Below are 15515 nucleotides of genomic sequence, written 5' to 3'. Positions count from 1 at the left end.
TTCAGATTTGCACAAAACCAGAAAATTGCACAAGCAAAGTTACAATGGCCTGACTGTGTGTTTTTGTGCAATTCCTGGGTGGGGATTTTAAAAAAATTAATCAAGGTGTGCATGCCCTGTCAGTATGTAACTGGCATAACTGAATCAACAAACTAGAAAGCAGGGAAAACCACAAAAGGGAATGCCTACTGATATGAAAGGGAGAGACTGAAGTTGGTTCTCATATCCAAATTTAAATACTTGCAAGTGTGGACTACTCCAATCCAATTCAAATGAGAAAAAAGTGGATTAACGGCTAAATACTGCTGAAATGTGGGCAAGCCCATAGTCTATCCTCAGGTTTAGTAGAGGTATACATATGAAATACCAGCAGTCATAGGGAAGAGCTATTGCTTTCATGTCCCTGCTTGTGAGCGTCCCAGAGGCATCTGGTTGGCCACTGTGGGAAAGTGGATGTGGCTCATTAGTCTTACCCAGCAGGATGGTTCTTGCATAGATTGAGGTAAAATGAAGAGAATGGAGCGGCTTAATTGCAGTCACATTTATTTGCAGTTTCTATACACACTTCCTAGATAATCAAACTTTTCTTGACACATTTTAGAGAGGGGGTTCACAATGAAACTGTCACTGTTTTTACTAAAAATAAATACAAGACTTAAAAGTGTTGCACAGCTCTAAAATATACAAAGGCTTGGATTTAATGTAAACTTTGAAAACATTTTACAAAAGAAACCATCTTTGCAACAATTTAAAAAGTTCATATTTACAAATATTACAAAAATACAAAATGGATGCAAGTCCATAAACCATTGTCTCTTCTGCCAGCATGAACTGGTGCTAGTACCAAAATAGTTACACTGTAACCTTCTTAATTGGTTTTAAACTTTTAAGTCATAACCTACAGTATTTCTCTAAATCTGCCACAATTGCAGCAAATGCACTCTATCAGTGACCTTTGGCAAATGCAAACATAGGCTTTATTTGCTTCAGCTAATCCATATTCTTTATGCTGCCACAATATTAAAATAGAAGTTATTAAAAGAAAAGATAAAACAAACAGCTGCATAACTTTGAAAACCATTCTTGCAACATCAGTGCAAACAACATAATTGCAAGTTGGAAAGATAGTTCACAGATTACTTACGTGTTTATACTGTTTCAAGATTGTTTTGAGGGCTCTGAAGACACTACTTGTGAGCACAATCCTATGCATATTTACTTGGAAGCAAGTCCCACTGTATTCAATGGGGCATGCTTCCAGGAAAGTGTAAAACGACTGTAGTGCTAGGTTGTTCTCATCTCCAGATTTTGTCACCTTAGTCCAGAGATCTCTGCTCTTATACACAAGCAAGGGGCTCCTGTGTGTGTGTGTGTCAGCTGGTCCCATGAACTTCAATGAAGGGCAACACTGTGTGTGTCAAGCAATGCCCCCTCCACAACTTGAATTTGGGCAGCCCTTGTGGGCAGCAGAGCTCTGTTTGCCAAGAGCAGATTACTGAAACAGGGTTTTGTTTTCGTTATTTTAAAGCAGATTTACAATCCATCTTCATTTGAGTTTTTAATTTGATAATTAGAAAATATAAACACTTTATCATAGATTTTTGAGTAAACAAAATAAGTATTTTTATGATAGTTTTGTGAACATTACATAAGAAGGTGTTTGAGTGCCTTCTAATTCAAGTTGTATTTTATATATATATATATATATAGGTGTCTGCGGTATTAATACAAAACCGTTGTAAATGTCCAAATTAAATGTCTCGGAGTGTTATCCACAATGGAGGAGTTTGCTTCAGTGCACTGTGGATGGCACCTGCAAGACTGACAGCTTGGAGAAACCAATTCAGCTTTTTTTAAAATCAGTTTTACTATAAACATGTAGCATTTTTTTTAAGACAAATGAATTTGGCACTCAGATCCTAAACATGTGGTGGTGTGTTATTTCTGCCAGCAAAAACCAAGCAATGCCACTGGCACCACCCCATTGTTAGCACCAAAAGTTATAGTCAGTCTTCGCATCATGCTTTGTAGGAGTGCTTTGTCAGTAACTGGCATGAAAAGTGACTTCAAATGGCACTTGTGCCTCATACACCAAATTTATGATCTCATTCTTAAGAAAAAAGCTACATAGATCTTATTAACTCATTGATGCATTCTACTTCACCTTTGACCACTTTTTTGAGCTTGCCTAATAGCTCCTTTAGGCCGGAATCCTGTACACGTGCTCTTGGGAGTAAGTCCCATTGACTCTAGGGGGCTTACTTCTGAGATGATATGCATAGGATTGCACTATTAGGCCTGCTTCTGATACTAATGCCTTTCTTTTACACATCTCTGCCAAGCAGTCCAGATCCTAAATGTTTGTCCCAACATATCTGTCTGCTTCACCTGCATAACATATTTGTAGTGTGCCAGACTATTGCCATAGTTTGTGATAACATACAGCTCAGTAGTGCAAACAGCCCATCCTAAATATTTTATTTGCCAGCATGGCAAATTCTAGAATTGGGCAAGTAATTTCCTGTTCTCATTACACTTTTTACACACATACTTACTATCCATCTTTTGCTACACCGGCGGACTATAAGAAAACCTTTATTAAAAAAACCACCCTTGTGAGCTCTGTCCTGATGGAGAACTTAAATCTATTGCAACTAATTTTGAATTATTTGCTCAGTCATTTCAACTGCAAACAAGATTTATCTTTATCATTATGAGCAAACAAAAAAGTAATCCTCCCCCTGCTTTCCACCTCTCCTACATTCCTATGAAAACTTATTTCTGCTTGAAGCCAACTTACCCGTAGACTTACTAGTGACTTACCAACTTAATTCTGCCATTTGGCTCAATCTGTACTGCAAAACACATTCCTTCTCAAAACGGCTCTCTATGCTAAACTTTACTGCAGCTAATGAATATGAATGGACTGCATTTAGAAAACTGGGCCTGCATGTCTATTTGATTTTGGAGTGTATTGCAATGAGGAAACTGATGCATCTATGGAAAATATTCTGTCCTAAATATAGTGACATTGTTTTGTGCAGAAGAGTGTGGGTTTTTTTTAAAAAAAACCCATTGGAGTTGATCTCATACCAATTTGTGTTTGCTCTTAGTTTTCTGACAAGAACATTCAAGTAACATCAAGTAATCCAGCGTTTGTTCCCATGCTTCTGTTTATTCAAAGTATTTGCTTAGATTCCTCTTCCAGCCCACCTGCTATATGTTCCCACCCTGTTCAGCATTTCTGGTAAAGCCAGGACTGACAGAAACTGAGCTGTATGTGGCTGGCATAATAGACCAAAGAGCTTCCCCATTCCAAGTTTAGTAAGCTATATAAAGAATGCATACATACACCTATTTCTCAGCTATTTTTTTCACAGTGTCATTTTCTAAATATTTAGGTAGCGTGAATGTTGTCCGCACAAAGCTTCATTGAAAGGTCGTTATACAATTTTATTGATGAATCAAGAGCATTTGTTGCATGCTTAATAGTTATTTACTTTATGAACATGAAACTAATCTTGTTTCAAGATTTACATTACCAGGTTATGACTATGTCTTCCAACAGCCTAGTAGTAGCAGCAATATGAAATTAAGTACTGTTTCCTCATACTTGCCCCCTCTTTTCAGTCATTGACCAAATTCAGTGCCAAACATCACAGTAACGTCTGACAGCTGACATTTTGTGGTAGAAGAGGAGTTGGGTTTTTTCTCTCTGTTAAAGCTGTGCTTTTTACCCAGACAACAGTTATTATTGTGGTTATGGAGGCGCTAGAAACTTAAATCTGTTTAACAGACATGGCTTGCCCCACGGAAACTCAGAGTTGGAGTTGTGTGTGATGGGGCAGAGAATATCTATAGCACATGTAGGCAGCTTTTGGGCTGCAAGCGAACCACACAGATGTTCAAGCTGCCCTCTGCTACTGAACCCCCCCCTTCCAACTCAGTTTTGCTATTAACACACAAAGGAAGACACAGCAGGGGCAGTCATCTCTGTGAGCCTCCCTTTCCATGTAAACTGCACTCCCCATCGCCTGCCAGTGTGTGAGAAGAGACAAGAGGAGTCACTTGATTAAGAGGCTGATACTGTTCTCAGCTTACCAACCATACTTTCACTAACTAAGCTTCTCAGGATTTTTAGTGGGGAAAAGGGAGAAGCCACAACAGCAAATTGGGTTTATAAACAGATTGTATTTGTAGCTCCTGTCAATAAGCCTCTTGCCACAAGCTGCCCTTTGAAATTAGCTTGTTTGGAACAGCACGTTTGAAAAAAAATTAATCAGATGATATCAAATTAATTTTATAATAACATTTTATTTATATTGTTTTCCTCAAATGAAAGTGTTAAAATTCGTGTCAGAGGCTTTAATTATTGAATTGCAAGTGGTAGATATGTAAATTATGCTTGATATTAAAATTGTATTCACAGAATACAGTCAGTACCTTTTTATCCTTTTCTTTGTCTTTCAACGAGGTTATCATTTGCCACCAACCATTTTTTATCTGATAATCCTATTTACAAATGTTTATCAAAAATATGGATATGTACATCTGTTTTGTTTATTTCTTCTAAATTTTGTTTCAGTTCATTTTAATGTAAAAAAATACCAATTCCTCAAGCAATTTTATGTTTTTCCCTAGGGAAGCACAACAGTGAAAGTAATGTTTTTGATCCTAAATGGCATCTTTGGAGAGGGAGAGGGAATTCTGAAAATTGGGTAATGGAAATCTACATTGACAATGAGAAACATGAAATGAAATGAATGTTAACCAAATTTAATCATTTAGTATATGTTTCTACTTGTAGAAAATGTAAATAAATAGCTACAGATCATCTTCTTGTCTCCCAGTCTTATAAGCAACTCTTAGCATTTTCAAGCTTCAATATTGCCCTGCAGGGTATTTGGCTGCTACAAAATTGGCTTCTTATATTTAGGTGAGCCAAATGAGTTCCCAGTCAGAAGTGTGCTCTGGTCCTTATGCAGCCTATGTGGAACTCTGAGAGGATCGATCATCATGAGGGCTCCCATCAGAATTCTCAGTCTCGCCTTCTGAAATGGCTTGCATTGGGCTGTTATACAGTCTACAGCGGACACTGTACCGGCTACTGCTTGCTGCAGGGGGTGCCCGCGACCGTCCCACTCGTGAAGATGCTGACATGGGAAAGCTTTTAGAAGAAAACCCTTCTGCATTTATTCTTGGGGGGCAAGGAGAGAGAGGAGCTAATGTCTCGGCACTTGATGAGGCTTGGGAAGCCTCCTCAGCATTTTGAAGAGTATCCCCAATTAGTTCTCCAGGAGATTTGGGTGAAATAGGACTCTTTAGTATCTCGGTGGCTGACATCCTATAGCTAGTATCCGACCGACTACCCTTTTTCAGGAGCAGCAGTTTGAATTCTTCATTAGATGTGTTGGATTTTTTGGCATTCCTGTAAATAAGCCCAGGAGATCTCTGGCTGGATGCTGGGCTTGCCACACTGGTGGTAGGGGGAATATTGGCTGCAGCCGCAGGTGATGCGCTGCTGGCACTAGAAGACACGCTGCTAGTACTAGATGATGCTCTCAATCTGTTCCTTGCAGAAATGTCTCCGGAGTCCTTTCTTCCAAGCACTTTCCTTTTTGACCTGTTATGGGGAATTAAAAAACCCGTCATATTCACAATGTTGAAATCTAGCCCCAATTTATTGCTGAGCAAGATCACAAGATACTAGCAATTATTATATAAACAGTACAGCCACCTCTATAAAACTGAAATATATGAATATATTTACCAGTCTAGTATAATTGCTTGTGCAGCTGTGCATTCACGATAGAAACAGATATAGAGCACAATATAGCTTAAGAATGACATCTTTTACATTTTAAAAGCACATCTTTTAGCTCACTGTGTGCAGAATGGGTTGAAAATGTGAGCAATATCTAGAATAGTCTTAGAAATTACAGGGGCAATAATTAGGATTCCAAAGGTCAGGCTTTGCACCACTGCCTGTCCTTTCCATAGAGAGGAGCATGAGCTTCCCCCCAAGAGAGGGATCTGAGCATAAACCCTATCCTGGCTCAAAAACAAGCAAGGTATAGTGGGGGAAGACCCTTCAGTGCTGTTGCAGATCTCCTACCGGCCCAATTCCATATCAGTCTGGTCAGAGTTTGCCTACAATGGTTATCCCAAACCAATGGAGGAGAATCATAAATAAATTTGACATAATGGTTAAGGTTTATTCACCTACCAGATGTATTAGCAGCTTCAAAAAGTTTATGAAATGGGGAATTCAGCCCTCTGGACCTACTTGGCTATCAGGAATGGAAATGTGGAGCTGTTCCCCAACCACCTCCTATTACAGGGATGGCTAACCTATGACCCTCCAGATGGTCTCAGACTTTACTGCAGGTATCCCTGACCACTGGCCACGCTGCTAGGGCTGGTGGAAGATGGGAGTCCAACAGCAACTGCTTAGCCACTCCTGTCCTACTACTGTGGCCATGGTTGCTTCCTGGCTGCTGCCATTACAGGGGTAATACACATTGCCAAGGCATAACACAGTGGCAACATGGGATGATTCAATGACAAGAGGAGAAAGTAGAGGGATTTTTGTAATTGTACTTTGAATGGAAGTGTTTCAGAATCTCCTCCTCCCAGCCCTCAAAGACAATTGCAAGTAGTGTAATGGGAGTCCTAGAGAGTTGTCATTTTGACAGCACAGTCCTCTGTTATGAAAGCTGGTAAGGCAAAAATTAAAATTATAGCTACTAAAAAACACTGAGAAGCATACACTTAACAAAATATTTAGCATCAATTTAATAAAACATTTCTTTGTGGACTTACAAATTTGCCGTTAAGCAAACCATTTAAGCATATCAGTCATTGCCATTCAAGCACACAAAATGGTATTTTCTGCCAAAAGCAAACCTTTGCACAGTACTGTGTCACAGCTGTGTGGAAAGTAACAATAATCAAGCTTTATCCGTGGCGCAGAGTGGTAAGCGGCGGTAACACAGCCAAAGCTCTGCTCACGGCCGGAGTTCGATTCCAACAGAAGGAAGAAGTCGAATCTCCGGTAAAAGGGGTCGAGGTCCACTCAGCCTTCCATCCATCCGTGGTCGGTAAAATGAGTACCCGGCATATGCTTGGGGGTAAAGAAAGGCCAGGGAAGGAACTGGCAATCCCACCCATATATACGGTCTGCCTAGTAAACGTCGCAAGACATCACCCTAAGAGTTGGAAACGACTCGCACTATAAGTGCGGGGACACCTTTACCTTTATCAAGAATTAAAGAAAAAACTCATACAACCTATGATATGATACCCAACGGAGATATGGTATTCCAGGGATTTATGCAATGAAAATGTTTCCTTAACAGGTAAACAATGTACACAAAATTTATGTTTAGTGTAAATGTATACCTGGCACCACAGGTTCACAAATATTTTCCCTTCTCTGCATAGTCCCCATAAATTGCCATGAGAGTAGAGGTGATCATAAGTCAAGGGAGCTCCTTCCTCAACCTTGTGATCTACGGGCGTGCCCTCTCATTCAGGGTCCATGGTTATCAGGGGATCTGGCTCTCAGTTGCTAGCAGTGGACCAATGGAAGGAAAGGGGTGTCTTTAAGTCCAAAAGAGCAGGGCTGGTAAAATGGAATCCTGTTACTTTCTATTTTTCCTGGCCAGCTTGGTAAGTACTGCAGCAGGTGAGTCCAAACACACACTGCAAATGTCTGAAACTTCTTTCTGAACTCCCACCCCAGCGTATTGGAGTGAGAATGTAAATAGCCTGGAGCCTGCTCCAGCTGACAGCTGGGTAATGCAGCACTCTCTCCTCCTTCCTTAGGGCTATTTTGTTCTGCCTAATCTCTCCACAGCAGGCATGCAGTACACACAGGTTCAATGACAACTTCAGGCTACTTATTATTAAGTAAGCAACCCTAAGCTGTACTTTTCAAAGCTATTCTGGATATGTATCAAAGCTATTCTTTCCCCATCAACAAATTGCTTGTGGGCATGCATTCACACAGCCCTGGTGTAGTCTTCAGGGCAGCCCTTGTAGAAAAGATGTTGCAATCTTGCCATGTCTCCAGCAGGCTTAGAAAGTCAGCCTCTTCTATTCCCATTTGCTTTCCTGACTGCTGCTTTCCCTGTCATGTTACTTCTCCTTCCCCCTTTCCTCAATATAACTCTCAGTAACTGTTGGCTTACTAGGCCTTACTACCAATATGTTTTTTCATCAAGTCTGAAAATGTCTCATGAAGTTTGGGAAAAGGAGAAGCAGCCTTATCTGCTGTGCCTGGCCTGAGAGAGAGCAGACATTCAAGGCCAGACAGTAGTTGTCATGGTAACAGGAGATAACAGCTGGGAAAGTTGTAACAGCCTGCTGTTAGTTCTTCCTTCTTCTGTGTGTGTCTTTGAAGCAAGCAGTTCTATCCTTGAAGGGGGGGGGAGAATTCTACTTGTATCTATCCTCTTAAGCCTTTGGCCATAATGTCTTAGTAAAAGACTCTTAACACTTTCTCAATGCCTCTGTGAAGTTTCTTGCTCAACTTAACTCCAACGTAACGTATGCTGTTCACGCAACAACGCTCACACATCAACAGGGTTATGGGCCCAGATCCACAGCGCGTTACACAGGAGTAAGTGGCTGGTCTGAACGGCAGACGGAGTTCCAGAGAGGGCAGCTTGATTGATTGTGCCAGACAGAGGTGAGCAGGATGGCTGCAGTAAACATGTCTGGAGGCTTGCCGATGGAACGACTTAATGAAAAGAATTATGGAAGCTGGAGGCCAAGGATGCGGGCTTTGTTAGTAAAAGAGGATTTATGGGAAGCTGTTGATGGAACACCCCCTGCACCCCTTTCAGCGGCCTGGACTCGGAACGATGAGAGGGCGCAGGCTTTTATTACTCTGGCTCTATCCGACTCTCAACTGCTACACGTGAGAGATGTTACAAACGCCAAACAGATGTGGGACGTGTTGGAGGCCCTTCATGTGCAACAGACTGCGGGATCTAAATTGTGTTTGGCAAGGAAGCTGTACCAGATGCGCTTCACGGGTGAATGTGAAATGAGTGAGCATCTCACGGAATTCAGGCGCCTATTTGCTGAGTTGCAGGATCGAGGCATGGAACACTCTGTCCTTCAGAGGACCTATCTGATCCTGGCTTCACTCGATGGGACTTGGAATAATTTTGTCATGGGAATTGAAGCCATGCCCGATGGGGTGCTCAATGTTGCGTTTATTGAAGAAAAGCTGACCCAGGAATGGCAGCGGAGGCAGGAGGTGAAAAGTGCCGTGCCGAAGGAGGCAGCCGGAAGCAAGCAAGATTTCAAGCAGGAGCAGCAGCGGCTAAAGGCTTGTTATGTTTGCGGAGCTCGTGGGCATCTTCAGCGGGACTGTGCAGTCAAGCGCAACTGCAGGGACGGAAGCTGGAAACAGAGCGGCAGTGTGAACTTTGTTTGTAAACAGAAGTCTCAAGATTTAGGACCTGTTAACTGGATTCTTGACAGTGGGGCGAGCCATATATTAATCAAAGACAGGAGTTTGTTTTACACGTCTACAGATGAGCAGGACTTTGTGCAACTGGCGGATGGATCGCGGAAAAATGTGGAAGCCCGAGGACTGGTGAGATTTGATAAACTTGGAATACTGTCAGATTGTTTGTTTGTACCAGAACTGTCTCATAACATATTGTCTGTGAGAAAACTGACTAGTTGTGGATTTTCAGTCTTGTTTGATAGAGACAAATGTTATGTAATGAGGGGAGATCAAGTGTGCATGCAGGGAAGCCTGAATGATTCTCAGTTTGTAATAAAGAGCAGTCAAGCAGGGTGTGCTGTGTTAAATGCTGAGGCACAGACACATCAAGGCTGCGTCCATGAATGGCATCAGAGGCTGGGGCATGCAAACTTTGACACGATAAAGAAAACCCCTATGCATAGTGAAAACATGCGTTTGAAAAATTGTGGACAGTTAATGTTGGGTTGTGATGCGTGTCATAAAGCGAAAATGACAATTGCACCAATAAACCGGGAGACTGAGAGAACCACAACAGCTCCCTACCAGCTAATTCATGTTGATTTATCAGGGCCAATAAACACATCACGAGGAAGTGCGAGATTCTTTATGCTCATGGTAGATGATTTTTCGAGATACACTCATGTTTATTTGCTCAAGTGTAAAAGTGAAGCTGAGCAGAAGCTGAAACTGTTCATTAAGAGAATCGAAACTCAACATGGCGTTACTGTGAAAGCGATACACTTGGACCAAGGGGAGGAATTCATGGGTAAAACATTGCATGAAGTGCTGGCAAGTAAGAAAATACCACTTAAACCTTCCACCGGGGTTGCAGAGAACAAGAACAGGGTGCTTCAGGAAGCATTGAGAGCCATGTTAATGGATTCCAGTTTAGGGAATTCTTTCTGGGGAGAGGCAATTTTGTATGCGAATTACATTCACAACACAGTGTTACATAGTGCCATTGGAATGTCACCTTATGAGAAACTCACTGGGAGAAAACCGAAAGTACAACACATTCAAAAATTTGGAGCTAGATGCTGGATCCACATTACACAGGGAAAAAGAAGAGGCAAGCTTGCACCCAGAGCACAACAAGGGTTTGTTTTGGGATTTCAGAATGCATATTTCAGAGTTTGGTTACCAGAAACACAGCAATTAATTCTGAGCAGAAGCATTAAAGTTGCAGAAAAGCCTTGGGATCAAAGACAAACAGTCATTCTTACAGGATCAGCTGACACACAAGCACAAACACAAGCACAAACATTCAAACCAAACCTTGACATAAAAGTGGAAGGCACACAAATTCCTCTCAGGGATGCATTAAATGAACTTATTTGTGGGAAACGCAGAAATAAGAAACGCAAGGCTGAAGAAATGGAATTTCCAGAGCAAGCTGTGCCAAGTACCAGCTCAGATGGGGGGACAGAGAGAGCAGAAGCCCTAGTTCCTTTGAGACGCTCTACAAGAGCGAACATTGGCAAACCGCCTGAAAGATTTACTGTGGGGGTAATTACCAGCCCAGGTATGCATAAACAGGTTGAGATGGATCCAGAGACACTATATTTGGCCTGTGTTCAGCCAAAATTTGATTGAATAAAGTTATGAAATGTACTGAGATGTTCTGAAATGTACTGAAATGTAAACTGGATCTGTATGATGCAATGTATTGTGGAAATGTATTACTGTTATTGTTATTGGTGTAATGAATTTACAGACATGATGAAAGGGGGAAATGTTGGCTTACTAGGCCTTACTACCAATGTGTTTTTTTATCAAGTCTGAAAATGTCTCATGAAGTTTGGGAAAAGGAGAAGCAGCCTTATATGCTGTGCCTGGCCTGAGAGAGAGCAGACATTCAAGGCCAGACAGTAGTTGTCATGGTAATGGGAGATAACAGCTGGGAAAGTTGTAACAGCCTGCTGTTAGTTCTTCCTTCTTCTGTGTGTGTCTTTGAAGCAAGCAGTTCTATCCTTGAAGGGGGGAGAGAATTCTACTTGTATCTATCCTCTTAAGCCTTTGGCCATAATGTCTTAGTAAAAGACTCTTAACACTTTCTCAATGCCTCTGTGAAGTTTCTTGCTCAACTTAACTCCAACGTAACATATGCTGTTCACGCAACAACGCTCACACATCAACAGTAACAAGACCAGATAGTATAAATGACAAATAAAAAACAAATGAGGCACATCATACTTTCTCAGAAGACAACCTCCATGCTACAAAACTTCCCATGCAATGATGGATTGAAAAATCCAGTTTTCGTAGCAAGTAGTTTTATCAATACTGCTCTGAATTTTCCTTTGAATTACTTTAGGTCTATTCCTATTCCTGTGAAAATGGCATAGTTACAGTTTTTAATAACCCTACCGATGAATAACTGCAAATAGATCCTCTGTTGTTCGAGGCTTATTTGGAGACACAAAAACATCTTCTGCTTCAGCCTGAGAATCTTCACTGAAGGGTGAGATTATGGAATCGTCATTCGGAGAAGATTCTTCAAAACAAAAAGAAAAGAACTACTGAGACTTAAACACATTGCTACACATTACAATAGACCTGGTTAATGTAATCTTGCTCAATTAATAATGGAGCTACTTATATAATGACAGGCACTAGACAAGCTAGTCTAAATATTGGATGATCTGTCAAAATAACACTTGGATATAAAGGGTTACTGCTCTTTTCACAGCTGAAATCAAGTCAAAAGAAATGCCAATTCATGCCTACACATACATAGTTCTTCAAAACATTTTTTTTAGCTGAAAAGTATTGGCAAAGCTCCGTGGAAATAAATGGAGCTCTGTTGGCTCATCTCAGGGAACTTACAAAAATCTACCTCATTTATAAATAGTACACAAATAGTTACAAACTAACCTTTTAAAACATCATCATCTGGGGTCCTTTGTGTCTCAGCTGCTCTGTTGTCACTCTCATCTGAGGCACTTTTGGTTGGAATACCTGACACAATTTCGTTTTCCTTCTCAGAAGGTTTGTCACTGAGTGAATCTACAGTTGAGATTGCTGATTCATAGCTGACATTCCCAGGCATGTTGTCATTGTGTTGGCTTAGATCAAGCTGAAGCTTTAGCTGATGACTAATGTCTGCTCCTGCAGCTGAGGGGCCAGACTGAGACATATTTTTATGTGTAGGTTCATATTCCAACTTTCGTTCACAGAGTGCAGGTAATTCTTGCTGAGGCTGCACAAGGTCAAGACTCCTATCCTGCTCTGATCCATATGTGGTTATCTTCCCCTCAGAATTGCTTGAAAGGCCATCTGAGCTTTGTGGAAACCATTCAGAACTGCCACAGGCTTTAGTTACTGTATTCTCTAGTAAAAACTCATGAACCCGATGCATTTGATCTGTTGCGTATTTAGCAGTTGGAGCAGCCACGTTTACAGAGGTTGCTGTCTCTTGGCAGGTATTCTTTTCAATTAAAGTCAAACTGTTTGTAGCGTGCAGTTGTTCTGGGCTTATCTGTACTGGAGAGACATTGACATAGGATACAATAGCATCTTCCATGGAGTATTGGTGTGATATTTGTTCCTTGCTTGCATGAGGTTTCATTTTACCTGAAGAAATGGCAGTCGCCATTAAAGTGTTTCCTTGAAGATGGAGGTCTGTATGATCTTTTTGTTTCACTTCTTCAGGCTTATCGATTGATCGAAGATGTACAGACTTCAGAACTGAAGGTGTAATGGCAAGGGATGGTGGAGAATTCAGTGCTTCTTCTACCATATTCAGTTTATTGTTATTAAAAGCATGTAATTGGTGCCTGTGAGCATATGGTTTATTTAAGACGTTATGAAGAGCACTTAGGTCAAGATGTGTAGGGGGTACAACTGGAAGTTCTAGATCTTTGTTTAGAGATATGTGGCTGTCTTTAGAAGAAGGCTGTTGTAATGAAGACTTCCTCTCTGGGACTTTTGGCTTTCTTTTACTCCCCCCTGGGGATAAAGGTCCAGAAAAGAAAGCTGTAGGAAAAGATGATGTTGGTGTTTCAGACTGACTGGAGTAACCACTCGAGGGGGAAGCTAAACCAGCCAACTTTTCTGGGGAAGCCAACTTGAACTCATTCTCAACAGAAGGGAGGGAAGGAGTGGTGGCTCTTGATCCAGACTGTGATGTCTGTGATTCAGAACTTTCTGGTGACTTTATGCATTCTATGACTGTAGTACCCGTAGCAGTGCTAGAATTGGATAAAGACCTATAAGGGTCATTAGATTTCAAGTCATTTAGAAGCCAGAGATCTGCATAGTGAGATTGTTCAGCACCTTCATCTTTAAATGATGGGATATCCATGGTGTCAAATGGAGGGTCCTTTAATCCACTCTCATCCTGATTATCCCAGGAGAGTTCCTGCTTGCTTGGCAGACTACTGTTTTCTACTCTCGAAGGTGTGTTTGAAAACTCAAGTGGCAGCTTCATTTCCCTGGAAGTATGAGGCATGTGCTGCTGCCCACTGCTTATCTTTGGTTCTTTCTTCTCAGGAAGATCTGTGCTGCTGTCAGATTTCCTTAAAGATGAACTGCGTTTTGGTGGGGCTGGCTTTGCCTTTGGTTTTTTTAGAGAGATGCTCTGCTTTCCTTGCCTCCGATGGTTTATGTAATCCTGCCAGGCGCTGTTAGTGAGATTGGAAGCAACACTTGCATTCTGGCCATTCTCAGAGCCCACAGCTGCATAGTTACAAATATAACTTTTAGTTCCCTTGAGACCACAGTCAAAGTGCATGGAGGTATAATAGCCTTCAGTGTCAACCGAAAAGTGTGAGCTAGTGTCTGCTTTGTCAGATGGAGTCTTCTCTATAAAACTATCATATGTGCCCATGCTTGTAAAACTTGGACATCCCAGGCTGTCTGTCTTAGGGCGTTCAGGGCTGAAATCTTGGCGGCAGGATGCATCATGATGATGATGCAAGAAATTCCATTCACTGTCACTTGTGTTGCTGTTATTAGGGTCATCGAGTAGATCAGCTACAGTAGAAGTGAAAGAACTTGTCCTGTGGCCTCTAACCTTATCTATCTGATCACTGTATTGTTCTGTTATTAAAACACTAGAATCTTCATTGGCATTAGAGGCAATGTTCAGGGATAATTCTGAATCACAGTGTGAAGAACCAGTGAGTGGGGGAGAGGCAGCAGGAGGAATAGTTTCTGATGTTTGAGAAGGACAAGTTGAGCTACTTCCACTCCAATTCCCACTGGATGATTGATGATCATCTTTCTGGTCCATGTGACTGCTGAGAAGAACCCCAGCTGTGGAGAAAGAGTGAATGGGACTTCCAAAGGTGTCAGAGTTTGAGGAAATATCACAGCTTCCAGAATCTGCCATCCTTGACAACCTTGATCGCCCTCTCTCATTTGAATTGCACTCTGAACTATGAAGATGCTGAGAACAAGTTAAACCTATGGAATGGTGTTCTTGCAAACACTGGGTATTGATGGCATCTTTACTCTTTGTGGAGATTCTCCCTTGGCTTGCTAAAAAGTGTTCTGCATCGTACGCTGACATTTTGGCACCAGTGTTGCGGTCCCCTTCATTGGCTCTAGCACTTTCACGAGGAAGACTCCTTGATCGGACGCGGTTGCTCACTGATGTTGTAAACATGGTGTCACCGTTGTCTGTCAGCACCAATATATTGCCAGCTGAGTGAGACAGAGAGGCTACTACGCTCTGACCTCTCTGAGCTCGGATTCTTCTCCGGGATGGGGCAGCAATGAGGATTTCTTCTGTCTGGCACTCAGAATCTCTGGTACCTGACCTCCTGTTGACGTTATTAGAGAAGTCTGGATTTGCATGCACAATCACATTCCGCTCTCTTGCTACTGGTGATTCGTCAGAATCTAGGATACACATAAAACTCTGTAAGGCAACATTTCCATAGGCTGACAAGCAATGACCCTTACACTGGCCTAAAAAGTACATTATGTAGGGTTTTTTCTCTCTCCCAGCCTGAGCCAAGTAATCACTACGGAGCAAACCAGGTGGTTCAAGCAGATGAGCTTAATC

The 15515-nt window shown here is 41.6% G+C and overlaps 1 protein-coding gene across 4 annotated transcripts in view; it reads right to left on the bottom strand.

Annotated features, from left to right (window-relative positions):
• Positions 1 to 4760: 4760 nt before the first annotated feature.
• Positions 4761 to 15515, bottom strand: part of NHS (NHS actin remodeling regulator) — a 331511-nt gene continuing 320756 nt past the window's right edge. For all 4 annotated transcript variants that reach the window (XM_061627219.1, XM_061627220.1, XM_061627221.1 and 1 more), the window contains 3 exons: positions 12380 to 15349; positions 11873 to 11999; positions 4761 to 5623 (listed from right to left, as the gene is read on the bottom strand). In XM_061627219.1, coding sequence (XP_061483203.1) covers positions 4987 to 5623; positions 11873 to 11999; positions 12380 to 15349 — 3734 coding nt within the window. In that variant the 3' untranslated portion in view covers positions 4761 to 4986. The remainder of the gene's footprint in view (positions 5624 to 11872; positions 12000 to 12379; positions 15350 to 15515) is intronic.

Source organism: Rhineura floridana, chromosome 5, assembly GCF_030035675.1.
Source record: "Rhineura floridana isolate rRhiFlo1 chromosome 5, rRhiFlo1.hap2, whole genome shotgun sequence".
Taxonomy (NCBI): domain Eukaryota; kingdom Metazoa; phylum Chordata; class Lepidosauria; order Squamata; family Rhineuridae; genus Rhineura; species Rhineura floridana.
The sequence above is the reverse complement of the archived record's forward strand: the minus strand, read 5'-3'. Positions and strand labels throughout refer to the sequence as shown.